The sequence below is a fragment of the Hypoxylon trugodes genome, assembly GCF_022578975.1.
Source record: "Hypoxylon trugodes strain CBS 135444 unplaced genomic scaffold F4822scaffold_10, whole genome shotgun sequence".
Classification (NCBI taxonomy): domain Eukaryota; kingdom Fungi; phylum Ascomycota; class Sordariomycetes; order Xylariales; family Hypoxylaceae; genus Hypoxylon; species Hypoxylon trugodes.
Window position 1 is genome coordinate 754,741 of NW_026250025.1, and position 25,989 is coordinate 780,729.

The 25,989-nt window shown below is 45.2% G+C and overlaps 10 protein-coding genes across 10 annotated transcripts; 8 read left to right on the top strand and 2 right to left on the bottom strand.

Annotated features, from left to right (window-relative positions):
* Positions 1-88: 88 nt before the first annotated feature.
* On the top strand, positions 89-509 carry F4822DRAFT_433840 (uncharacterized protein; the record flags this gene model as incomplete). The annotated part of the gene is made up of 2 exons (XM_051461899.1): positions 89-338; positions 406-509. 2 exons carry the CDS (start codon positions 89-91, stop codon positions 507-509), a joined length of 354 nt encoding a protein of 117 aa, XP_051309665.1.
* Positions 510-1,037: 528 nt separating this feature from the next.
* Positions 1,038-3,284, top strand: F4822DRAFT_417935 (ankyrin repeat-containing domain protein). Its single transcript, XM_051459488.1, has 2 exons — positions 1,038-1,669; positions 1,728-3,284. Exons 1-2 carry the CDS (start codon positions 1,555-1,557, stop codon positions 3,233-3,235), a joined length of 1,623 nt encoding a protein of 540 aa, XP_051309666.1. The 5' UTR covers positions 1,038-1,554; the 3' UTR covers positions 3,236-3,284.
* A 1,032-nt stretch (positions 3,285-4,316) lies between these two features.
* Positions 4,317-7,575, top strand: F4822DRAFT_54548 (uncharacterized protein). Its single transcript, XM_051463639.1, has 5 exons — positions 4,317-4,647; positions 4,739-4,975; positions 5,034-5,155; positions 5,232-7,192; positions 7,270-7,575. The coding sequence occupies exons 1-4, from the start codon at positions 4,582-4,584 to the stop codon at positions 6,826-6,828; spliced, it is 2,022 nt and encodes a 673-aa protein (XP_051309667.1). The 5' UTR covers positions 4,317-4,581; the 3' UTR covers positions 6,829-7,192; positions 7,270-7,575.
* A 48-nt stretch (positions 7,576-7,623) lies between these two features.
* On the top strand, positions 7,624-9,666 carry F4822DRAFT_417937 (uncharacterized protein). The gene is made up of 2 exons (XM_051459489.1): positions 7,624-8,280; positions 8,442-9,666. Exons 1-2 carry the CDS (start codon positions 7,813-7,815, stop codon positions 9,534-9,536), a joined length of 1,563 nt encoding a protein of 520 aa, XP_051309668.1. The 5' UTR covers positions 7,624-7,812; the 3' UTR covers positions 9,537-9,666.
* A 1,004-nt stretch (positions 9,667-10,670) lies between these two features.
* On the top strand, positions 10,671-12,017 carry F4822DRAFT_417939 (uncharacterized protein). Its single transcript, XM_051459490.1, has one exon. It carries the CDS (start codon positions 10,835-10,837, stop codon positions 11,561-11,563), a length of 729 nt encoding a protein of 242 aa, XP_051309669.1. The 5' UTR covers positions 10,671-10,834; the 3' UTR covers positions 11,564-12,017.
* A 387-nt stretch (positions 12,018-12,404) lies between these two features.
* Positions 12,405-12,966, top strand: F4822DRAFT_433844 (uncharacterized protein; the record flags this gene model as incomplete). The annotated part of the gene is made up of 2 exons (XM_051461900.1): positions 12,405-12,598; positions 12,735-12,966. 2 exons carry the CDS (start codon positions 12,405-12,407, stop codon positions 12,964-12,966), a joined length of 426 nt encoding a protein of 141 aa, XP_051309670.1.
* A 16-nt stretch (positions 12,967-12,982) lies between these two features.
* F4822DRAFT_54586 (uncharacterized protein) lies at positions 12,983-14,814 on the bottom strand. Its single transcript, XM_051463640.1, has 2 exons — positions 14,651-14,814; positions 12,983-14,507 (listed from the first exon to the last, which is right to left on the bottom strand). The coding sequence occupies exon 2, from the start codon at positions 14,351-14,353 to the stop codon at positions 13,205-13,207; it is 1,149 nt and encodes a 382-aa protein (XP_051309671.1). The 5' UTR covers positions 14,354-14,507; positions 14,651-14,814; the 3' UTR covers positions 12,983-13,204.
* F4822DRAFT_54588 (uncharacterized protein) lies at positions 14,744-16,525 on the bottom strand. The gene is made up of 4 exons (XM_051463641.1): positions 16,292-16,525; positions 16,131-16,229; positions 15,666-16,066; positions 14,744-15,589 (listed from the first exon to the last, which is right to left on the bottom strand). The coding sequence occupies exons 1-4, from the start codon at positions 16,356-16,358 to the stop codon at positions 15,134-15,136; spliced, it is 1,023 nt and encodes a 340-aa protein (XP_051309672.1). The 5' UTR covers positions 16,359-16,525; the 3' UTR covers positions 14,744-15,133.
* Positions 16,526-19,945: 3,420 nt separating this feature from the next.
* F4822DRAFT_433847 (uncharacterized protein) lies at positions 19,946-21,115 on the top strand (the record flags this gene model as incomplete). The annotated part of the gene is made up of 5 exons (XM_051461901.1): positions 19,946-20,015; positions 20,073-20,183; positions 20,239-20,411; positions 20,470-20,977; positions 21,066-21,115. 5 exons carry the CDS (start codon positions 19,946-19,948, stop codon positions 21,113-21,115), a joined length of 912 nt encoding a protein of 303 aa, XP_051309673.1.
* A 1,975-nt stretch (positions 21,116-23,090) lies between these two features.
* On the top strand, positions 23,091-24,953 carry F4822DRAFT_54604 (glycoside hydrolase family 79 protein). Its single transcript, XM_051463642.1, has one exon. It carries the CDS (start codon positions 23,264-23,266, stop codon positions 24,878-24,880), a length of 1,617 nt encoding a protein of 538 aa, XP_051309674.1. The 5' UTR covers positions 23,091-23,263; the 3' UTR covers positions 24,881-24,953.
* Positions 24,954-25,989: the final 1,036 nt, after the last annotated feature.

Genomic DNA, 25,989 nt, shown 5'->3' on the forward strand with positions numbered 1-25,989 from the left:
AAAATATCAATCTTCAATACCTCTTCTCATATTTCGCTTATCTCCGACCAAGACTTGCTTCTTCCGGTGTTCCCACTTAAACACCAAAATGCATCCTCTTACTATCTTCATTGCCATCTCGACCGTCGTACTAGCCAACCCTATACCACTCCCGCTTCTAGCAGGAGACATATCGGACACGATTCTAGATAGCGTTAGCGGTATATTTGGCACCTCCAATCGCCACGGTGCCAAGTGCAATCCCAGGAGCAGCAGCCAACTCCAAATGTGCATACATAAATACGTGGACCAGTGCATAGTCGATAGCACAGGTTATGATGCTTATATGAGGGCATGCGGTAAGTCATCTGATGATACTACTATTACGTCAATGGTCTTGCAGCGTATTTCTGACTATAATTACAGCACCGAAGAACCGCTGTGGAGCAGAACGACAAGCTAGTGAGAAAAGTAGCAATAAGCCCATCTCGCGGGAAGATACGTCCAGCTCAGACGACAGTGATAGTTAAGGGACCACCTTCGTATTGAGTCTACACTATATATTCATATTAACTCGCGCTGTACACTGGAGGTACGAGCTTCACTTAATGTCTACGATATACGAGGACGGGATCCGAATTGCGAACGTTGTTGATGATGGCATGCGATGACGGGTGGGGGGAAATATAAGATACCATCGGATTGGGAGTGGTTGATATTCGACAATTATGCAGAGGAGGAAGATACCATCGTATAAAAACTAATAATAATAATTGTTTCTAATCATATTGGCCTTTTATGACGCGATCTTATGAACTTTCGCGGGATCACGCGTTCTATTTATCTTACCCCTTTTGTACCCCTTTAGGTACTTAGGTACCTACCAAAGCACCTACCACCTGGGGTGCTGGTTGTTTGGTATAGTGGAGCTGGGGCTTGATTGTGGCTACTGTGGATGAGTCACCCAGGTAGCCCCACTCCCAAAATATCTTTTCTATAAATACAAGGCTTCCCTCCCTCTCATTTTATTCCTTTTCTCTTCTTTTCTTCCTCATCTTAGTGCACGGGCTTTACGCGTCACAGTGAGGAGCAATCCGAGTGCGTGTTTTTGCTAGTTGAAAACTATTTTATGACCACTCCTATTTGGTTTTTAACCGGGTAGGGAATTTTTGAAACTCTCATTTGAAATGGATTTTTCATCATGACTCTGTCCCGCGTTCGGATGGAGATGAGGAAGACAATCCTCAAGATTCGGACCGTGGTTGGCGGTAAGCAATCACGATTATATTCGTATTTGATCGTATCTTGATTTGTTCGCGTGGAATAATTGGCAGGTTTAGACGTCCTGTACATTGCTTGCCGCCGATCAATTTGCGATCGTGGGATCGGCGACGTTGTTGGAAGCCAACATTAATTTTTCCACGGCTCTGATTTTATTAGATAATCGACCAAACGGCAGCCTATTCGTTGGTACCTATGCCGCATGAATATATTTAATGCGGTCGCCTGCAATTCCTTTCATTAATTCGTACTTTACGATTCCGATCCTGAGAGCATATTGTCCGAGACGTAGCCATGGGTAGAAGTGTCAAATTAGAGGCGTTCCCTGCGCCTGTATTCATGTCAATTATAGAACATCTGGTCGTGTCTATCGGCATCTACAAAGCAGTTCTACTCCGACGAGTAAATAGTAAGTCAATCCGTCTCCTTTCTACCTACAAGCTGTCTAACACTTTTTTTAACTATAGGATCCTTCAATGCCACCATACTTCACGCCATATGCGTTAGCCAAGTTGTCGATATGTATGATCCAGCTACTCCTCACGTCAAATACGATATACCGCCATCACTTAGAGGCGCGATCCTCTTAATAAGATCACGATCGCCTAATGCGACGAAGCAAGAGCTTCCTTCAGTCATCCTTAGTGTCAATCGAGAAATAGATCGCTTGACGCAGCCAACCGAGGAACGTCGCGATGAACAGCATCGAATCATTTCCGAAGCTGTCGCCGTTGGAATAAATCCATTCAAACTAAACTATATCGAAAAAGGACTCAAAGATATCGACGAAGAAACACATGCGCAGAATCTTTTTTGCGCTGCTATTGTTTTAGGAAATTTACCCCTAGTTAAATCCATGCTCGAAGACCTCGCTCTTATATCAGTTCGTGTGAATGCGAACAATCTCTATTTCGGTCCACCCCTACAGATAGCTTGCGCGCGGGGTCATATAGATATTGTCCGCTATCTCCTTTCCCATGGCGCCAATATACAGGAAGATTCTGAAGATTTGGACTGGAACCCGAACCTTCGACTACGTGTCTTCCAAAAGCACGTATATCAGAGTCCAGAAGGAAGTCCTTTACGCGCCGCTCTCCATGGAGGCCACGAGGATATTGCGAACCTACTTCTAGAGCCAGAGTATCGACCGTCGCCAACTCCTTTGAAGATGGAGTTTGTTGAATCAATTGTGGCTGCAGTTCGCAGCGGCCTGTACCCGTTTTACCAACGTCTAATCCAAATGACTGGGAAACCTCTATCAGATTACCCAGGTCTAGGGGGCAAGTTACTTCGAGAAGCGGTTGAGTACAACCAGGAAGGCATTATGCGAATGCTTTTGGAGAAAGATGGTGTGGACGTCAATTCAGTATCAGATGAAGCCACCCTCAGTACCCGTTCTGCTTTATATACTGCTGCGTGTATGGGTAAAGCCCATGTAGTTCGGGTTCTAATAGGTTACGGGACGAAGTTAAGGCCTCCTCATTATGGACCCTGTCCTCTTGAAGGTGCTGCGCGTGGTGGGCATGAAGAAGCGGTAGAAATACTATTAGATCATGGAGAACCCCGAGCGCTGGCTTTCAAGTGTGCCGTAGAGTCCGGACAGGTACATCTAGCTAAGTGGCTGGTGGCAAGATATCCGAGCATCATAATGGAGAAATATGGGCGTATGCGCCCGATAAACTTGATGTCGATGGCCATCATGAACAAAAACCTAGACATGATAGCTTTCTTGCTTGATGCTGGTCTTCCGCTGAACTATGAATATATCGCGCATTCGGAACTTCCAATGGTTGAAGCGAAGACGTCGGCGGCGGAATGGGTAGCGAATTTTCTTCTCACGCTTGGATTCAAAGACGAGGAGATCGATGAAAGTGCACGCCCAGCATATTACTCGGAAGTGGATATTACTAAGGTGTTGTCATGTAGAGGCGTACGATTGACAAAACGGACTTGGAATTGGGTAAGCAAGTATTGAATAGTCATATATGAGGGATCTAGAGCTTAGCAAGCAGTCAATTTAGCGTTTTACCTTTGAAATGTTCCGTGGTTTCGCTTCTTAATCTGAGAGGCGCTTCCGTTTCTTGTTCCTCGGATGTTTACAAGACGGCGTAACCGAGGCTTATACTTGTATTCTGGTTTCTCGAGACCCCATTCAAGTCTCGCAAACGAAGATACCCACCAGCCCACTAAGTCTTATGGAGCCTTACGATCAATCGTAATTACTAATTTGACCGTCTCCGCCACGTTGGAGAGCTCCTCTTTGGAGATATTTCGAGAGGATCCCATCGATACCGCCTTTATTATATCTCGATATGATTCGATTCATCTGTGGGTCGTTGTTCTTAGTGCTGAGCCTTTCTGAGCTTCGCCACGGACTCGGATTCCAACACCTACGATCTTCTCGTAACGCGCCCTAGGAATTTCGTAACGAATCCCGAAAGCTTCGACCATTGAACCAGGAAATGCGATGAAGATGATACGAGAAAGTGAGAGGTAGAGTGAGAGGTAGAGTGAGAGGTAGAGTGAGAAAAGCACTGTGTTCAAGTCCGAAACTCCGAAAATATCCATACCGTGCATAAAATTGATTTCCCGAAACAGTTATGAACGATTTATGAAATACTCAAAATAGCGGGGTTCCCTTAATTCATAATTAAATTCTAGACGTCAAATTCGATTCTTCTTCCTTCATTCTACATAAACCAAGCGATCATATGGACCTACCATAACCACGGGTAAGATTAATAGGAGTGAAATAAAAAGTTTTATTTGCTCGTATTATTGCTTCAAGTAAAGCATCACATGTACGAAACGATCATTTAACCCGGTCGTTTCGGGATCTCAAAACTCCACGTCGATCAGAAACTCCCCCATCGGGTTATTTTTATTCTGTTTACATCGTCAAAAATCCACCCAAATACCTATTCAGGTACTATCTAATAAGGGCACAGCTACGTCTGAATTGGTTCCACGTATATGAAGCTAGTTGGGCCGCAAAAAAAAATAGAGGGAGGTGACGATAGTTCTTTGGTGACGTTGCAACTCATCCGCCAATAGACCCAATGGATCGCCTCGCGATGCGACCTGGACCCCCAGTCGTCCCCAGCGTATCGGAGCACGACCTTGTCGCTAGATACCATAATTATTACCACGCTTGGCGCCCTTACCCAAGGGCGGTCAATGCCTAGTAAAATGAGAAGAACCATCTTTTTTCATTTTTAAAATTTCTCTTCCCTTGACCGATCGAAATCATTTTCCCCATTTCTCTTTTTCCTTTCTTCTCTTTTCCATGTCGTCCTTTCGGCCAGTTAATTTCCCTTCTCTATGTGGGAGAGGTGCGATGAGGCTCGGCCTCCGGCTGGGCGGGATCCCGACGTTGTCGGTCTTGGGGTACGTTTTTTTGTTGATCCACTTGATTGATTGATATCTTACTCAATTGTCGAATGAAATTCTTAAGAATGCTGACGAATAATTTAATTAGACCTTAATCGCCTGTGGCGGTTCTGCGTGTATCGCGGTCATCTGTTTGGTGATCCAGTACCTATTCTTTTATCTCCCTCAGGGCGAGGATGAGCAACAGCAATCCCATGTTGCGAATCCTATCGATGTCCTGTTAGTGAGTGGGCTCCGGAAGCCTCTCAAGTATTTGGGAATTAAGTCGAGTCGGTCTACCGCATCCCAGAATGAAGGAGGAAGGTGGCCTGCGGCTTTCGATCAAGTACGACTGTCAATTCCGGATAATGATCGATTCATGTTACTAATATTGTCGTTCCTAGTATGTCAAGACATTAGGCGACGTCCAGCTTGCGGTAGGAATCGCAATGCTGATATACGGTTACGTATCATTGACGGAACAAGGCTTATCGATGTATCACTGGTGGCTCATTGTTGGATTAGTGTGAGTAGTAACAATTGTGCTATATATATCATGACCCAAGAATATGTATCAATCTAACCATTTAGGGTGGAAACAGCTGGTTCACAGTCATAACGAATCTAGCAACCAATTCATACCTACGCACCTATTTCATTAAAAGGGATCCAGGCGAGCGATGGTGGCGAATCATTCTTCTTATCTGTCTTGTTATAACGCTTAGCTTTTCAATGATTCCGATTTATCAGATCAGAGAGAAGCTTGCTAACGAACATGACGAAGATATGCAACGAAGGATACTCAAAACGGCGAATGTGTTGTGTTATTTACCTGGACATGATTCAAAGATCGACACGCCCCAATTTCGATCTACTGTCGCCCTGATAGGTATTGCTGTCATTGTTGGCTTGGTTATCATTGGTCTCTTGCGCCTTTACGAAAGACCTTCCAGTATTATTTTCAAGTGGCGTGACCAATTTCGGGGCGAATTACAGCAGTCATTCTTCGGAGATGGGGACAACATTATAACGTGCATTCGCTGCGAACAGAGACACTTACTGCTTGTCGTCCGACCTGTTCTAGCATTCTGGCTCGTATTACGTGTTTACGCCGATTTATTGAATTCCGTACTTACCGAGATTGTCTGTGCAGCAGCAACATTCGCTTGGGTCACTATTCGTTTCATCGACATTTTGCGTTTGGGTGGGGGGTTCGAATTCGATGGTCGACATTGGAATTTTGGTCAGGTGCTTGCACTTGTTTTCTTCGCAGCGCCTCTCGGATCGTTGGCAGGTTGTTTGCTTAGTACTCTTGGAAGACTTGGTTCAAATGGCAGTCGAATTTTCAAGCGCCCCGAGGCTCCGAAGTTCACATGGGTACGAAGCATCCTCGAAAAAGCACGGCCCAGGCACTTGCCTAAAACCGATGTCGAGGATCCTAGCACTCAACCCTTGTTAACACCCACCGAAGGAGATACTGGGCCAATCGTGGATGTCAGCTCAGGTGCTGTAGAGACTAACCAGGAAGTGCATGTGGAAAGAAATAGTTTGGAAAATGAAAGCGATCAAACGACTAAAACGGATAACGTCAACACCTACAGGATACTTCTTTCACCCCGGTTCGTCATCGCGTTACCGCTCGCTGGTTTCTCGAATCTACTTCACCTTGTTCTTCTGCTGGTCTTGCCGAAGGTACCTGGATATCCATCGACCCCTGATGTTCTTTGGCGAACCATATTCTGGTATGTCGTCTACCAGCCGTTACTTCTCTTTGCATTCTTCCTTGCTGGGATGATTGTGGAAGAAAGAGTTACGCGAGAAGGAAGAATGCTATTTGCCTACCGAGTAATTGCTACCATTATAGGCCTATTATCGACGGCTGCCATCTTCGATACGCTGTATGGTATTGGCGGAATTCCCATGTCGTATATAGGTATGGGTACACTCGGTTTGATTCTGCTCGTCTATCTCCTTTATGGTTGCGTGGCTCGGCCTGGTCCCCTAGCGAAGGGCAAAAGTCGGAGTAAGTATACAAGAGGCGGAGATGTCGAAGAAGGTCAACCACTCCTCCAAGAATCCAGAAGGAGGATTCTACCAGAAGTTCGAGCATTCCCTGTTCGAAAACAGAAGCGGTGGCATGGTCCTTCGCGAAGACCTCAGGTGACAAGGGGTAGGAGGAGCTACGGCACGATTGATTGAAATTTGGATACCACATTGATTTAACATGCATATAACGGTGATGAAAAGGCGATTGTATAAAGTCTTGGGTATATGCCCTATGAGGCTTGGATTGGGACGATGAGTTTCATATGTAGAACGAAGAATGAATCATGATGAGATGTTTACATATTAAATATCTTCCCCTTGTGGCTTTCCCATTTCCCCGTCACTGTGTTATTGCTTGGGTTTGTTATTTGGCTAATCCGACTCTACTTAGGATAGGTCGCGTAACGTCTACCCCTAATCTTATATATGATGACCCGCAAATCCTGCGAAGGAAGTCGAGGAATATATGAAAGTTTCAACCACGGGGTGTTTACTACCTATCATGTTAGGTACTCGGGTAAGTATTTCAGCAATCTAGAAAGCAATATACCATAGAAGGAAGCATTTATGTTTGATTTACTAAATAGTAGACAGTCACCTAGCTGAATGCTAAACCCACTCATCTTAAGAGTGTATGTGCACAGATCGCTACATTCGCACTAGAACCATCCAACAGACCTACCTTTTTTTTTTCTTTAGAAGGCAGGCACGCTGGTTTACACTGTTTGTATGCTGTGTTGATAGCTAGCACTGTGCTTCACTAGTTTGATGTGAATTTTTCCTACTCGACTACGCGAACATATTCTACAGATTATTTTTTCCTTAAAAGAAACTTAGGAATTTGACTTCTACTAGCTCTTCTATTTTCCTCGTCATCATAGTGCTAAATACCATCAGGCCGAACGTCATTCTACTGATTACCGGTATCTTGATTCCTCACTATTGATAATTCGTCGTCGTCGTCAGCAATATTCTATCGCGAAAAAACCTTCAGGATACCATCATTTTCCCCTCGTCACCTTCGCTAGGATAAATATACGTCGCGATCGTAACCCACTCCGCAAAGCCTTGTCGCTCTCGGAAATTGTGATACATCCGAATACCAAAGTCGATTGGATACCACGCTGGTATAGTACCATGCTAACAAAAACATCGCATAAGCAGATACCCATCAAAGTACAGGTTCTAGTTAGCAAGATGGCTATCCAAGAATTTCCGGTAGAGATTACGAAGATGGTCTTCGAACTCGTCAACAAACCCGATCTACAATCCCTCCGATTGGTCTCAAAGGCCATGAAAGTAATAGCATCAACAATCCTCTTCCGTCGCGCATACGCTTCGATCTACTCAGGGGATACTCAGGTCCTCCAAGCCATATCTCAACACCCGGAATTACGCCATTGCGTTCGTGAACTGGTTTATTGCGGCACTACCCCAACGGAAAGCATATATTATTGCGATGATGAAGGGCTTACGCCCTCACCCCCTACCAACCTGCGTTTTAGATTTAAACGCATTGCATGGAAGGAAGGGTTTGCGAAATCTCTTATCGACGCTATGAGCATGATGCCACGGGTTCAAAAAGTCACGCTCACCAATCATATAGTATGTACAAATATTATCTTTTCCTTTTTTTAATATTAACCCCCCCTCCTCATGCTACTCAAGGGCCCTTCTCATTCTAGGGATCAAAATGTTTACATCCACCAGCTATAGAATAATGGTATCAGATACGAGGTAACTGACTAAAATGCTTTCATACACAGTGTTCAGAGTACTGCCCACTAGTTGCCAGGAGGGCCAATCTAGATACTCTACTTACACTGGGTAAACCAGCCTGGGCTCCGGAACCACCAGAACCGATGTTCCCTCCTGAAGTGAAGGCCGTGATCCTCCCAGTGATGCAGTTTGACCTTGGCTTTAAGGTCATGTGCGAAGTGATATCGATTTCCGGACACCAAGTCACAGAGCTTTCAACTCACTTCGACCATAACTTACAAGACACCGCAGGAAACCAGTCAACGACTTTCTGGGAGAAACAAGGATTGGTGTTTGGCTCCCTCGTGACGTCGCCTCGTTATTTCGAACATACTTGCAATACATTTCGGCAATTGCGCAAGATTAAACTGGCTTTCGAACACGATTTCGACAGGTTAGGAATGGCAAACAATCCGCGATGTGTTTCCTTTCAAAGGAACCTAATGAAAGCCCTCGCAGAAGCCAAGAATTTAGAAGAGTTAGAGCTCGAATTTCTGTTCATGGAGAATGACTTGGACGAGCTCGTGGGCTGTATGAGCAAGCTCACATGGCCCTTCCTACGATCCTTGACGTTAATCGACATTGAAGTTGATTTGAAAAAATTGGTAGCGATTTTGGCGAACCACTCTAAGACCCTTCGATCCCTGAATCTCCGAGGAATCAGCCTTTCTCATGGCAATTGGAAGGAGGCCGCGAATGAGTTCAACAAATTAAGATTACCGAGAATAGAGTCGGTTAGTTTCAGTTGGCTAGGCTGTCACCACAAGGAAGAGAGTACCATCTACATTAGCCGAGACTCTTACAAGCCGCAGTTTGGTATCAAAGGAGTCTGCGGGCCCAATTATGGCCCATTGCTTGAAGATGAATATTACGCAGAGGATCAAGAGAACGAAGAACATGAGACGGATGGAGGAGGCAAGGGACATGGCATGGACGACGGGAAGAAAACGAAAGTCCTTAACCCCTTCGTCAATTGGTTGGAACTTGAAAAATCTTTCTTCCAAAGAGAATGGGGTCAGATTATGATACCTGTCCCTGTTTGGGTACTTGTGCCATCATTAGTCGACAGTCTGGAACCTTTTTACAACAGGAATGAAATCTAAGGCTGGCTAGTTATACCACCCATATATACCTACCTAAGTCGATAGAATGACCATGGGACCTAGGGGGATGTGGAACGGGAACATTATGAAGCTATCCATATAATTACCGAGGTACCTAGGCGCGTGTGATACCACCTAAATTCTTGCCATCGTGATAGAATATGTAGGAGTGAATTTCGCACCATTCTAAAATGGAAGAAAATAATTTATACGAAAAATATAATAACGGGATGGTGTAGGGAAGTGAATTTCGATCCTGCATAAAACTCTAGGTGCATAGGTACAGCGATTAATGAATTGCATAAACACGCCCCTTTTTCCTTATGATATTATGTACGAAGTATCCGTCCAACGTATACGAGAACCGCGGAACGATCCGACACATGGCGTTATTGACATCCAATAAAATTCCCTTGTCGGATAGTTGGTCCAATGATAGATATCTAGCCGACCTCACATGATGTAGAGTACCCCTAAGAAAACATCGAAGCATGACATGGCTATATGCATCTCTGCAAGCCATGGCGGTTTCATATTAACACATGCTTCCATTTAGATGCCCTTTTCGTGTATATTTTTCCTCGCCCTACGTTATCGCGATCGTCGATGTCATCCCCTGGCGGGGAGAGCGGGCTGCAAGTAATACTCCTTCAATTCCCCCAGTAAGAATCCAGAAAACACAGCCGACAGCATGTTCGTGTAACCAGAATAAGCCGGTGGCGCCCCCTTTTCAAAGGATCTTGGATTCTAGCTCCCAACACCGCCTTTTTACGCCCTTTATCTAGTACAAGCCAGATAATGTTCTGACATTACTAACTTTAGAGAAGATCGGCGTTGGTAGCATTTATAAAGGTGTACACATCCCGACTAACACTTCCAACAGGATTGGCGCATCTATTCCGAGACTGCTTCGATGGAGTCGGCTTAGCAACCAATCCGCTTATAGACCTTCACATTTAGCGATGGAATCATGTATAGATGGTTTTACTATTTACGTCGTGCACTCTAATGAAACAAGGTGGCTTAACTTAGGTGCCCGATACTGCAAGAACTAAATGCTGACCTCTCAACGTAAAGCATCCACAAGAAAGGGAAAGATTAGAGACTTCTAGGTTGACAGGTAGGTAGGTAGGTAGATATAATATTACCCGATATGCCCACCATGATATTCATTGTTACTCCGTGTTCACCAAAACAACCAAGATCTTCATTTCCATACGAAATCCACTGTAGATCAGTGTCATTCCTTTGATTCTATTCTCCTTACCTTTTTCAGTACTTATAAAACACGCGGAACCATGAGGAAGTCTATCATTACCACCCTCCTCCTCGCTGCTGTCTCTGCAATGCCTTCTAGCATCCTCCATCATCGTCACCATAGGCATAGGCACATGGTCACCCGTAGAGATCCAGGGAACTGCTCGACTCAAGCACAAGATGCCAACAGTGACGCCGACTCAGGTGGTCCAGGCCTAAAAATCACCAATGGTGATACTCAATCGCGCTGTTTCTTCGCATACGAGAACAGTTGCGATGAGATACCGCTCAAGTACATCTCTATCGGCATCGGAGAGACAAAGTTCTTATCGCTACCCTCAAGTTTCCAAGGCCGGATCGTGCGTGGTGCTGAGAACGTCAATTTGGACGGAAGCCCGCATCTTCTTGGCACATGGCTTGAGATTACCTTCGATAACTCACAAAAGGGATATGCGGATGTGTCGTTGATTCGTGGATGCGATGGTGCGGTCACTGTAGCGTCATTGGATGGGAGTGGCGCAAATACCGGCTTCAATGACGAGGGGATTCTTATCGGCGCCCCGGAGGCGGCATATGCGGTTAACGACGAAGGCGTCAAGGTCATCGCAGCGACGGAGGGCCAACAATCTGTTGTTGTTCCAGCACCGCGGGATTACCTTGTCTCTAAAATTGGCTATGGTAAGGCGTACATTGACGACTACCACGATAACCCGGTTATTTGCTCGTCTAATAGACGGTTTGGTGCGACGTTCTACCAGGGAGCTCCTTGAGGTTGCCTCTTGGTTCTGTGCTAAAATATGAAGCACAAGGTTTGGAAAACTCGGTGCACGAGCTTTGCGGGATCATAGCGGGTGTTTGGGTAGATGGGATGGTTAAAGAGAGGTCCATTTTAAAGGGGTGTTCCTGTTTTTGGTTTTTACGATTCTTGCACATATACGGATGATTTTTCCATGCTTCTACCGATGAACTACGTTCATGTTCGTGTCAATATTCTTTTTATGCCAGTATAAGTACTTCGCTTCTTTGGAATCCCCGTTTGGAAGGGTTGAGCCTGTTTAGTAACCTCTTGAAGTTACATTTAGCTTGAGGAATTCAAGTGCCACGGTTGATTTTATTATGTGTTGGAGTGACCCCACGTGGCCTATGAGGAGTTATGTGGTTGTTCTTAACCGAGCATTGAACATGAGTGAGACCAATAGCCTACTTGGAGCATCATCCCACGAGTCACTAATTCCGTTGATTTTAGGGCTTGTGTTGAGCCAAAAGATACAAGCTCGTTGGCATGCTACGCTCGAATCGGGCAATTGCATAATCTACTTTCCTCGCGCTTCTGGGTCTCATGGTTTGTATTTCACAAAAGTGGCACCGGGCGAATAAATATGTTACCTAGAATCCTTGGAGTACAGGATTCAACCACTCGATATCCCAATAACTAGCACGGGGGCCCCTATTTAGCAAACTCCCGCTGGTATCTACTGACCTGGAACCTCAACTAAGTTATTAGTAGAATAGAGTGCTATATATATCACGTCAAATCCCCCCTTTGCAATATGAATTTTGAAATGATATCAACAGCAAAAACTCTTAGTTAGGTGGTTTTCATCATAAAACATGTATCTGAACTTCCTTCACGTCGTCTCGGCGGCCTTCTTGGCCACACAGCTCGGCATCAGTGCCGCCATCACCAACCCAATTATCGACATCGAGCTTTACTCTGATAATAAGTGCCTGAATCGCGTCGCCATTAAGTCTTCGAATATCTCAGTTCCTTGTGCTAGAATTGATGATAGGTTGGGTGTCCACGGGTTAGTAGCCAACCCCTTTGCTCCTATATATCATAATAGGGGTGATGCCCCATACTATGCCTACCTGGCCTACTCCTCAACATCATCCATTTAAAAGAACGAACCACGAAAGCTAACTTTAGTATAAAAACTATAGGATTATACCTAGTGGGCCTCAAAACTTCCCGGGTGGATTCAACACCATCACCATCTTCACAAAACCCGAGTGCCCGATGTCTCCGGACCCTTACGTAGCACAGAATGCGATTTTCGGTAAATGTAATTATCTTAGAGATGGGGATATCGCCAAGCTCCATTATTCGAGATGGCAGATGAATGTACATAGAAGCCCGAGTGGGGCAGACGATGAGGTACCACGTACTGGTTAGCTGAGACAAGAATATGCAGATGAAGGGCGGGTTATCATTGATTATGTTTGGTATTCAACATACCATAACGTGTATTAGGTCCTAGACTTAAATTTAACGAGTGACGTTCCAGTGGCAGAATTCTGTCGATTCGTACCAAATACTCGTACTTGCCCCTGAAACCAACCTAGGCCGACACTATTTAGGCCCTACTAAGAGCAACGATGAAGTTAACGGTAGGCAATCTCGTTCCACTCTATCATATGTCATTATATCCAATACATACCCTGTCACCTTTCTTCACCGCCACACCCCATGCCCAGGCTCTGCCTCCTTCCCCCGTATACAGCCCGACAAACTCATCATCCCGTCCCGCGTCACGCATCCAGTCCATCTTCTCCATTGATTCCGTACTCATGAACGACAAGAAATGCATAAACTTTTCTTCCCCTTCATCACAATCAAGAGCAAGCGCATTCGAAGCGATCCCATGACAAAGACACGGTTTCTTCGTCAATAACCCACGCTCCCACGTATCATCCGCCGCCTTCTTGATTACGCCCTCAATCTTCTTCCTCAACTCCGGAAAATGCGGGGCAAGCGACCGAAGAGAAATAAGAAACCCCGGACCTCCATGGCAGAACTGAACCAACTTATCCGAATCAGAACCCGCAGAGGAAGGGAAATTCCCACTTTCGTACTGCTCATCAAGAAGACCCGATAATAAATTCCGAATCTGAGGCGCCATGAAAGGTCGTGATAAAACAATCTGACAAATAGTCCCAATAGTACCATGAGCAGCGCCGAAATACTCTTTCCCATACCAGGTCCACGGTTGCGGTACGCATATTATACGTCTTATGGTCTTGTCGATTGCAGTATCGAGGACTGCGGCTGTGCGCCAGTCTTTGAAGACTGTTCGACATAGGCGAAGGAAGTAGAGATACCCAGCGCGGCCGTATAACCATTCGTTGGAACATTCCTTGCTTCTGGGGCCATCGTTAAGTGGCTTTTCGTAATCGCATATGTTTTGCGCTATGCTGGCGTCTTGCATCATGACTGCTGATAGGGCCATGTATGCAAGTCCCTCGTTTGCAATACCGCAGTTACTTGGATCCGGTGGTTTCTTCTGGAGGCGGATGCTTAGATCGAGATATGCCTGAGCCCAGTCTATGAGCGCTTGTCGTTTGAATTCCAGATCCGAAAAGAGGAGGGAGAGACGATAGAATAGGTAAGCAATTGAGGTTGGGTCGCTGTAGAAGCCATGAAACGTCCAGCCTGTGGAACATGTGTGGACTAGTGGGTTGTATGTAGTAATCCGGTCGAGGCTAGCTAGAAGCACTTGATTTGGGTCTATAGTCAGGAGAGGCTTGGTCGGATTGGCGAAAAAACGGCCCGAGGATTCCATATGGAGTACATGTAGCCCAAGAGCTGCTTAATAGATGAATACCTAGGTAGGGAAGATGAAATAAGGCGTCCGGGGTTCTATGTGGATGTTCCGGAGTATCACGGAGGTTACGAGAGCCTATCCTGCGGGATTAATCGAACAAATCCAGGTAATTCTGTTTAAGTCAGCAGTTATAAAGTCTCCAAGTAGTTTTAATATATGAGAAGGTCAAAGAAAGGTTCTCCTCGGTCTTCATGAAATGATATATCCAAGTCGTACGGCTCACTTCAGGATGCAACCGAGATGACGTCATCGTACCTCGGAGAACGCACGCGGAGTTCCGTATCTAATGGGTAAGGCTTCATCGATATCATCACTTGGTAGTAATGTAATTACAGGTCATGATTATCCGAGTTGTTTCTATCATCTTCCGTTTCAGTATGTAAAAGGATCAAGGAACTCAACATAGAAAGATGTTGAAGCGGTTGAGTTGGACTTCATGGATGCCTCAGGATCTGGAAACTCCGTGTCTGGATAATCAAATCTGATTGGACATCCTAGAAACAAAATCACGGTATAAGGTCTATAGATTGGTTATAACCCTTTAATTAGACTCGCAAGATTTGTCCTATTCTTCACAACGCGAGTAAACACAATGCTCGAATTATTTCGCCTCGTTGTAATTGTTTTCGTGCCTAAAGAACTGCTCTACAATCTCGGAGCAGTATAATCTGCTTATGGGTGTTAGCTTCTCAAACCCAAGTACGCAGAAACCAACCATTAAAGGCATAATTCCCCATATCATACAAAGTCATCCCTTTTCTCCCCGCCCTTTTCAGCCGCCGCTTCCGGAACGTATGCATATTTCGGCATTAATGCCATTCTCTCTTCTGGGCTGATTTCATCGTCGTACATCATCTTCACGCCCTTATCCTTCTTGGATTTCTTCTCTGCTCCCTCAGCACTCGGTTCGGCGGTTGGTGTTTCGGTCTTCTTGGGTGGTTTAATTCCTGCTTCCGCCATACGAATTATCTGATCGATATCGTCACCCTGTTGCGTAGCGCCCGAAACAAGTTCATCGATAGTCGAAGCACTACCTTGCCAACCAACTTGTCCAGGGCGAGCAGGTAATCCAGCAGGCGCAGGAAGATTGCTTCCGGGTCGAGACGGGAGATTCGGCGGGGGATAAGCACCGGGATATTGCGGAGGGGGTGAGAAGCCAGGGAATTGGCCACCAGGAGGAGGGAAGGGTGAATTCTGTTCGTTATAGTCAGTACACGTGCGCACTCATCACAATTAAATGAATATCACTAGGAAACAACTAGATACGTACGAAGGTACCGGGGGATGCGCTCTGTGCAGGGCTTTTCCTATCGGGAAGACCCTCAAGAGGTGTATGGGTAGCGCTTCCTCCATTTATGGACGACTTTTGCGTAGCAATTCTCGCGCGGTGTTCTGCCAATCGCTTCTTGATCTCATCCGCCGTTTCAATTCTGAGCTTCTTAGCCGGTCCCTTTCTGCTCTGTCCAGGCGGGGGATTTCCTGTCGCAGCATATCGTTCGGCTTGAGCTTGGTAGAAGTTTTGGATGATGCGTTGGTTGTGTTGTTGTACGATGTCCTCAGGGATACCCTCCATACCGAAAATCTCGACATCGAGACCTTGTCTGTTGGGTAGCGCATTTTCGACTGATGATAGCGACTCCTTGTGTACTTGGTTCATATGAACCGAAAGACCTAAAGCGCAAAACAATTAGCTACCAAATCGCGTCGAGCAAGTTTCATAGAAGAAATTCTATACCTCCAGCCGTGTTCAATCGTCGTCCACATCGATCACATTTAAAATGCTTGGCTTTTTGATGGGATATTAAAAGTTTAAGATCTTCGAAATCTCGTTCGCCTAGTAGATTCAATTTGTTAGCAATTCAATTCGCATATGTTAGTTAGAACGGCGCGTCGTACAGTAATAGCACCAAGGTCGGGCAAGGAGCTCTTCGACATCGGGATGACCACGCTTCTTTTTCCCCATTTTCGCGAATTCGATTTAAGTATTTGTAGAAGAAGGGAAAATGAGGGAGTCGGCGGAATAAATTATGATTAGTTTAATACTCGATTTATGAAATGGGTAGATTGAAGACTTGTGGTTGCGCACGAGCGAAATGAAGATGGAAATGAAAGATGGAAATGAGATGGTAGAGCGCGCGAAGAATCGAAGAATGGCTGAAGGTTCTAAGGTTTCTTTATTTTCATTGGTTGAATCTATCCTAGCTTCAGCCCCAAGTTTAGTGTGGCTGTTTTCAACTGTGGCGGGTATATTTAGGTCGAAGTACCTAAGTAGTTCGATACGTACCCCCACCAAACACCATCGCATCCATCAGCAATGAGACATCTAGTGATGGATTCCTGTCGGTACTATATAATACCGTCTAGGATGGGGCCATATACTTTGCATATGATAGATATATACCAATATTATAATATTTAGTCAGCCAATACTCGTATCATTACTCGGGCATCATCCGACGAGTTTCAGGACATTCCTTTCCTTACGGATACAATCAGAGTTCTTATTAAGCCTTATATCTTTCTTATTTACACTGTGTTGGGTAGAGGTGCGGTGGTACAATCTATAATACCAATATAGGGAAAGGAAATGCAATATTGGACTACGAGATTCATGCCCAAGAAGTATTCAGGGGGATACGGTGAGGTAGGATACGATCATAGGATCCATGGTGAAGAGTTCGGTCAGGCATTTGGGTAATTGGGCAGCTGTGGTTGGGTTGCCTCTCATCCACTCAATCTAGGTCACTTTTTCGGTAATGGATTTACAGATGACTCCGATGATCATGATAATTCCGGCCGCCCCCAAATTGGCAGACATACAAGCGGGAAGCATGTTTGTGTGTGTCTTCCACACTTATATGATTATTACCAATGACTCTTAGGCGAATTCTACTTGTTGGACACCTAATATGGTCTGAGTCCGCGTTCTTAACTCTGGGTGCAAACTGGTGACCACTAAGAGGCGAAAATACACTCATGCCCATTCGTTGACATCAAGGGAAAACAATATACCATCGGCTACTGTCTCGGCTTAGGCCAGGAAAAAATGAAGTTCCGGGAAGCCGCTTCCGTTAGATGGGTTCGAACAATTCCGCTGTTCGCGGAACTAAGCCGGAAGACTAGCCAGACGGGAAGGCGACGGACAGGCTCGAGTTTCACGGGAAGGCAGGGAATTAGAAGGCTTCAGGCGCTGACTAGGAGCTTCCTATCCGACATGCCCTGGCCTTCTTGTGTCGCGTGACGGCACTGGGCCGATCTAGCATAGGGTTGAGTAATGAAGACGAAATGGTGTACTCAACGCAACGAGGCATTGATGTATATATACCTAAGCAATAAAACCAGAAAAAAAGTGAAGATCGTGAATCCATGACTCGGCCTTAAATCGACGCCACAACGATAATCTAGTGTTGCTCTTATAACCTGTATTGAGCAAGTAGAATGCTTGTTGCAATTTAATTACAGCGGACCGAGGACCCGGTGGTTCTGTCAAACAGGAATTTTCGACGCTATGGTCTAAGTATCACAGGATATATGTTTGCGCATGTGCTACGATCTAGAGCCATTCATATTAGTTGTAAGTCAAATAGACGAAAAATCATTGGGCTAATTCCTGGACGCATGTAACACCGAAACTGCGGCTCCCAACAAAAGAGACCTGGGCATTAGGGTGATCGCATAGAGTATGTACCTTACCACTAGGTTGGACATTGCCGAGTGTCAAGTAACATACGGTGGCTCTGACGATATAAGGAAGTAAACTACATGTTGGTATTGGTTTCGGGAACTCTGCTGCATCGTAGGATAGTCATAAGGGGATATCAACTTAAATTGCTCACGAAGATGGGGAATGTCCACTTACCTGTGAAAAGCTCACCTGGACACGGATAATTACCTAGGTACCTTATGTAAGGTATGACTGTCTGATAGATAAAAGAGCAGAAATATGTTGTTTTCTGCTACGTCCAGCGTTCGTTGACTCTCCCACCAGGGCTGACGACAAGTAAAGTCATCATAAATCCAGCGAAGGCGATAGCTACGTCATTTCTCACTCTTGCCGTAAGAATATTTCGGGCGCGACATTTCACAATCCCCTTACCCCATGCCCTCGTACCTCTCACCGGAAAATATGGGGAAAGTATCAAATGCAGATTTGCGCCCTACACAACAGTCATGCTGTACTGCATCGCCGGTCAACGTGTGGACGTCGTATTAATTTGCTTAACGGTTTCGTATTGCCGTGGGCCGCTTGAAGATGAGATCCTCCCTAAAACAAGTCTCGAATTGAGAATGCGCAAGCTTACCTAGGTATTTTCAGGTTTGCTTGAATGTCTCTGACCCCCGCGTTCGCCAAAGTGCCGTCTGTGATACTCACAAGCCAAGCAGGCTACGATCTACCACGTCGCACAACGATTCTTAGGCCCCCCACGGCGACGAACGCATGGCATTCCGCGAAGCCAATCGGGAAAAATCCGAACGTAATTATAGGAGCCAATAAGAGAGATATGATTGGTACTAGTTCGTACGCTATGTACGACAGAACTTGTCGTATTATTTACTTTTGAACCCGGCCAGAAGACAAGCGACGCTAAAATTGGATATATCTGCTACCTCACATCAATGCTGGTAGGCGGGTGGTAGTACGAGCAATACGCGACCGACAAGGAAACGAAAAGCCTCGCGTCTCAGTGAGTGTACAAACGCATTGAAACATACACTCGGCATAGTCAGATATTGCTAGTAGGACAATAACCGGGACACTTCTCCCTGGCTAAAATTGGAAAGTAGTTCAAAGTAGTTCAATACTCGGACTATGGGGTTGTGGGGCAAAGGGGAAGGAATAGCAACGACATGTTGATCGGGTATATCGAAAAACGAAGAGGTTGACGAGAAGACGTAATAGCCCAATAGCGAGGGAGGGTCTTCATGAAATGAATACCATGGATGAATAAAATAATAAGAAAACTTGACGTGATCCTACCGAAAAAAAATAGTACTGATACTTGAAGGATGCGAACGTATAGGTTGGGCATGAATTTGAATGGCAACAAGCGTGACCTTCCTAGGACTCCCATCTAAGTAATGCTGGGTACTGTGCGAAGGGAGAAAAAAGCCTTGTAAAAGGCAACCTCAGCTAATAGAACGAACCCAGCTGCCTAGTCATCTATAACACGTGATCCGTAGGACTTGAGCCGCAAAGGACCAAATTAGGCAATCCAGTAATGCTCCAGCATGTTTACCTTCAAGAACGACATGACGAAGGAGACCGGTATGCTGTAGAGCATAAGACGTCAATCACGGGGAGTGAAACGAGAGCGGCGGTCGGCTGCGCAGAGGGAGACGTTGGTCGTCACTTCTGATTGGTTGTTAGCTGACAATCTGATTGGTCGATGGGTATTGAACCCGGGGGAGGGCCGTACCTTACTACCCTGCCTCGATATCTCTACATAAAAACCCACCCCATCCTCTACCCTCCTCTTCATTTCTTTTCCCCTCTATCCCACAATTCATTATTTTTCATCAAAAAGACCACCAAAAAGGGTCAAAACCATCATGTTTCACCCAGAACAAGTCAGCAAAACTCGTCCCACACCTTTTGAAGTCACTAGAACCAATAATTCGTGTAAGTCTGGTTGTACATAGTACCACGTACACTTCAAACAACTCACAACCTCTCTAGATGATCGCGAAGCATTAGTCGTAGCTCGTTATCCAAGTTGCGAACGAAGCGTGCTTCCCATGGAATATCCTATCGGCGTTCCACGTGATCGAAGCGTCGCCTGGACTTCACGTGAGACCTGACCAAAGACTGAAGTCTTAATTCTTCGCAATCTGATGAAATATAGATGATCGAGCTTTATCGCATTCTGCGCATTCGGATTCGTCCCGCGGGGACTATTGGTCTTCGTTTTCTGAGCCGTTGGTCCGTCATTCAGCAAGTAGCGAACATGGCGGGGTATCACGCAAACGTGGCCAAGATCCTATTGACGGGAGTCCAACTCATCAATCATCATTGATTGTTAGTAAAATAGATATTTTTGGCGCCCGATAAAAGGATACAGGCTAACATATAGTAGTGTCGTAACCAGAGGCCTTCGCGAGTGAGGGCTGAACAGTCACATGACTTATATCAAGCCCCACAAGAAACCCGACGAAGATATAAAGACGTAGTGCCATATTTTGAGGATATGGCGCTGGATAAAATCCCGAGGGGTCAATCCCCTCCAATGAGTAAGCAGCGAAGGTCTTCCTGGGACCCCTATGACGACCCCAACGCAACAAGCTTGAGTCTTGTCCATGGTCGCGTTCGTCATAAAAGGGACCATTCCAATCAGATTCTTTCGGATGTAAAAGAGTCTTATGATTGGGTCGGTCCTAGGTCCGGTCAAGATAGGAAACAGCACGCAGCCATTCCACCAAAGGCTCCCAAAATCCCTAGACTTCCAACCCCTGATTTTGACTTTGATGATTATGACGAGAAGAGTCCAGTCATTCATCAATTCTGCGCATGCTGTGATGCGAATGATAGCTTCGGAGCAGGGTCCGACCGAAGAGAATGCTCTATCGCCAAAATGGAAAGACAAGGTACGTCGTTCCCATCCCATCATTGCCTTATCTCGGCAGATATGTCCATGAGCACCTTAAGGAAGTTCTCCGAACTAATAGGTTCTAGTGCACGAGGCAAAGTCCTATATATCGCGCAAGGACCCACGCTCTCGCTAAACATGAAATGAATCTGTCTTCGTTGTAAATTGAGGGGACACCCCGAGGTGTTCAATTATTCCGATAGCGTTGTTGGCCATTTTATTGTTCATGATTTGCAACATGAGATTGACAAAATTATTCTTCGTATTTTCTTAAATTTTATTGGTTTTTATTTTATGGGTTTGGCGACGGTTTGGGATAATGGTTATTGGTATAGACCTGCGATAAGGTAGGCGGGAATGTGTAAGAGGGAGTGTTGGATGGTTGAGGCTGGTTGGGGTGAAGTCTGGTTTGGGTTCCAATCCATTGTGGCTAGTTCCATCAGCCACACCTCATTAAGGTTATTAAGATCATTAAACAAAAGTTATATAATTAACAGGTTAGAGGGAAATATGGTTAAACGGTATATCTTTGTATAGGGATATGATGCCTAATTCAATGGATCGCGACCGATACAGTGTCCTGATTATTACGAGTGTATGTGTCCTAATTGTAATTTTGATTATGATCTCAACGTGGGTAGGGGCTGTACTATACGGCTTCCCTTGCTGACCAACATTTGGTGATAAAAACGAGAACATCCAAGGAATACGCATTAATAAGCTCTTACAGTGTCAAAATATACTAGCCCTAGAACATGACAAGTAGGAGTACCATCTTCCGATCTAAGTACATTCCATTCAATGTAAAAAGCAATGGTTTATGTGTTGCGTCGCTGAATAGTACACCCGACAAAAAGCAATGGCTATTACACAACATTGAAGTATCTCCGGAGTAGTCCTATTGAATTCCTACGGTGTGGCACAGCATAATTAGTGCCACTTAAGGACAGATTTGAGCGTCCTATCCTCTCAAACTGGGGGAATTTGAGGGTTTCTTTCCACACCAGTCCAACAATTCCACCATTTATCGATTGTATATATATACAAACGCAACCTAGCGATTATGGAAACAATACGATAGTCAGGCTTACCTCGTTGCTGGCAGTAGACTCGCATCATACCCATATTAGCTCCCAAATCGATTCTAGAGATGCGCGCACGGACCACAAACAACTAGTTTAGGTAACCTCTTTTTTTCTTGGCTGCCTCGAAAGGAATGTGTGCGTCTCGCCGATCTTTTTATGATTGACGGGTTCCCGGCAAATTTTCAAGTTCTAGAAAGCCCACCCAAGCAGCTGAATTATATTTCCTAGGTACTTAGAGCTTGGGGTTTCGAACGATAGACTGTTTGCCGCCTTTCCTAAGTAACTTATCGGCGTATACCTCTGTCCGTCATCCGATCAAGGTAGTATCCACTACGTTACACTATTCATATGTACCCTGTCCTAGGCTCAGTGAGCTATACCTAGGACCAACGATACGATCTTTCATCAAGATCGTGTGTTCGTTTACTCCATTTGAGTCTCGATATTTAGTTTCAAAACTGCTTCTAGCTCCATCAATTTAATTATTCCAGTAAAGGAAAGAATTGTTACTTTCTTAGGTGCCTAGATAGGCCACTTATGCCATCATACTTCTCATTCACTGTACAACGGAAACAATAACAAAGACATGAGGGGTCGTAAGAGGCAAAGTAAATTCTGACCTCAGCTATCAGAGGTAGGAAGAGGCTCTAAGACGTTTTGAATATCATCTACCTACATAAGAAAAGCGGCCAAGTCGGCTCGCTTCCCTGGGTCTGCCCAGCCTCGTCCCGACACCCCGCAATCCTACCGTACTCCGGAAAATCGTCCAGTCGTGATCCATCATCCCCGAGAACCGAACTGCGCTCATTCAACCCGTTCAGCACGACATCATTCATACCGGCTTCAACAACCATTCTATGTTGTTTTTTATGTTGCCATTCGTGGAATAACGACTCCAATACCAAGGAGCGGGGAGTATTGCATACGATCTCGCATATTGTTCCTAGTTGTTGGGATTGTTCCTTGCTTAGATTACAGGCATTAGGAGGGTTAACATGATGCGACTTCACATTATTCTATGCAGGCTTCTTGGAGTATGCCATCCGGTGGGACCTCGAAGAATTATATATTCTTCAAGAATACCCCTCGCGAGTTCGATTTCTTTCTTTTTACCTTTTATCGTCCCATAAGATCGGGTTCTCCCTTACTTACAGATTTCTTAGGCCTTTTTAGATGATCCAAGTCAACCTATAAACGAGATGAGGTCACAAACTTCAATTCGAGGTCTATTCTTAACATTATCGGATCTTGGGTTGGCAGCGATTCTACCTAGAGATGGTTCCTCATTCTCGGTTCAAGTTCCTGTAGTATCAGCCGTAGATGCTCCCGCTCAGGTTGACCCAAGCTTCTGTGGTCTCGCTTTTGAGCAATCATCCTTCGTCCGGTATGCTCGGGATGATAATGGCAAACCAAATGCCTTTTCCATAAACCTCATCAACGCCATTACCTCGCGCACTGGCGGAGCTCCAATCATCCGACTAGGTGGAACTTCACCTGACTATGGGAGGTATCTACCAGGCCAAAAGGAACCCGCCCTACCCGTCGCTGAACAGGATAACTACCAAAACATCGGATTCACAACTATCGGTCCTTCTTACTGGGACTTGACCCATAACTTCCCAAATGCCAAGTACATGGTCCAAATCCCGTTAGCCACCACTAATGTCAGCGAAACGATCGCATGGGCTCAATCAGCAGTTAAAGGCATCGGCATAAACAACATTCATTCCATCCAACCAGGTAATGAAGCGAATCTATACGCCGATAACTTCAAGGGGGAAGGTGGAGTAGAATTAAACCCACCAGAATACCAAGGTACCCTCACCAACGAGACTTACGTCGGTAACTGGACGAAGTACTCAGATGCCGTCCTAAACGCCGTAAGCCTACCTAAGGGTCGCTTCTTCACTGCATTCGATGTCGCGACTCATTTTGGTCAAGACGTCCAAGCAGAGGCATATGTATTCGATGTGGAAAAATGCTTTGACCTTGGAATTGATAAGAAAAATATCATCAAGGAGGTCTCGCATCATTATTACCAAAGAAATGCTGGAACTGCGAGCGATCTTGCTGCTGGACTTATGGACACGAGTGTTACACACAACCACCTTGACCAATTCAAGCGTCGCATTTCATGGTTGCAGAAGAATAAGCCCAATATTCCTTTCATCTTGAATGAAGTCGGCAATTCACTCTTTAGGACCAACTCTTACGAATTCCAAGCTCGTCTTGGGAGTGCTCTCTGGCAGGTCGACTTCTATCTTTACAGCCTAGCCATCGGTGTCGCGCGAATCAATTACCAACAAATCATGCACGCAGGATACGATTTATGGCTTCCAATAGCAAGTGCTGGTCACGAAGCACAGGTCTTTTCGAATTACTACTCGCAGCCTTTCGTCGCGGATTTCATCGGCTCTTCGGGCAAGACCAGAGTTGCCAAGCTGGATATCTCCGGCAATGCCGCCCCCACCAATGTAGCCGTCTATGGAGCTTATGAGGGCAACACAGCGAAGAGGATCGCCATCACCAACCTGAACTATTGGAACAAGACATCTTCCGGGACAGATAGACCTAGTGTTAAGCTTGACCTGTCAGTTCCAAAGGGTACTAAGTCCGTTAAGGTCTATCACTTGAGCAGCCCCCTGGGTGCCGGTGCTGGTGCTGACAGTATTACTTATGGAGGTAGCCAATGGACGTACAAGAGCCTTGGTAAGGAAGTTAAGAACGTTCGAAAAGATACCGAGAATATCACCGTCAAGAATGGGGTCGCAAGTGTTACGGTCCAAAATAGCGAGGCGGTGCTCGTTTGGCTATAATATACTAGTTATGCGTTCGAATACATAAACGCCCATATAAATTCTACATAGTAATAAATAGTTTACACATTACGAGTTTGCTTGCATGCTACTTGATAGAAAGAATCTAGCGTCCCCTCAACCCAAGCTAACTGAACCCGCATTGATTCCTTGGTTTCATACATCACCCCATTTCTAAATGCATCCTGACTCCATTTCGTCTCCTCCTTTTATCTATTGTCCTTAATTGTCTGCTATCAATTATTTGTGGTTCTCGTTACTCTACCAGGTGGATTGGCTGTTTCCCTCGTGAGGAACATAGGGCTTGGTTTAGATGCTATAATTCCCGTATTCAATATCGCTCTAGGGATTTACTGAGGACTAAGGCGGAGGTAGACTACACTAAGATGCGCCGTGACATAGTTCAAGATAGGTCGAGATCAGTCTTGTTGACATGTAACAATCTCGCAATCGGAGACACCAATTCTGCGAGCTGCCCCTTTTATATACCTAGGTAGTTATCCTAAATATGTCCCTCCCATAAGAAGAAGGTAAATCATGAGCTTTTTTGGTATCCTTTAAACCCAGCTGTTGAAGAGAAGCCCGCTTATGCAAGGTTCTTACAAATCGTGGCCTATTCGACGATGTTGTCATGCACGATGCCACCCGGGATGCATTTGTGTCACCAGGTTAAAATTAAAATTCCATACATACTTAAAATTTCTCTATTCGCGTCTCTACACGTGTAGTTTCCTTCGGTGTCCACAACAGACACAGCAACCCAAAATGTGTTGTTCATCTACGTACTTCAGTTTATCATACGTAGGGGGCTCAACATTATCCTTCGACCACTTGGTCATTAATATACTTAGGTATCTATACGTTGCATAAAAAGCTGTAAGGGATAAAATGGATGTTCTCACTTCTTGATGATGCTACCGGAAATGTTGATTGGCCAACCATCGTGATCATCAAGTTAGTAATCTTCCTCTCGGTAATCTGCGGGTGTAACCCGACTTTATCTCTAAAACTGTATTACATCATAGGCTCATGACGTAATGACACAGCGAAGGCATTGGTACACGTATGGAAAAGAAACAAAGAACTTTGTTAATAATGATGAATGGCCA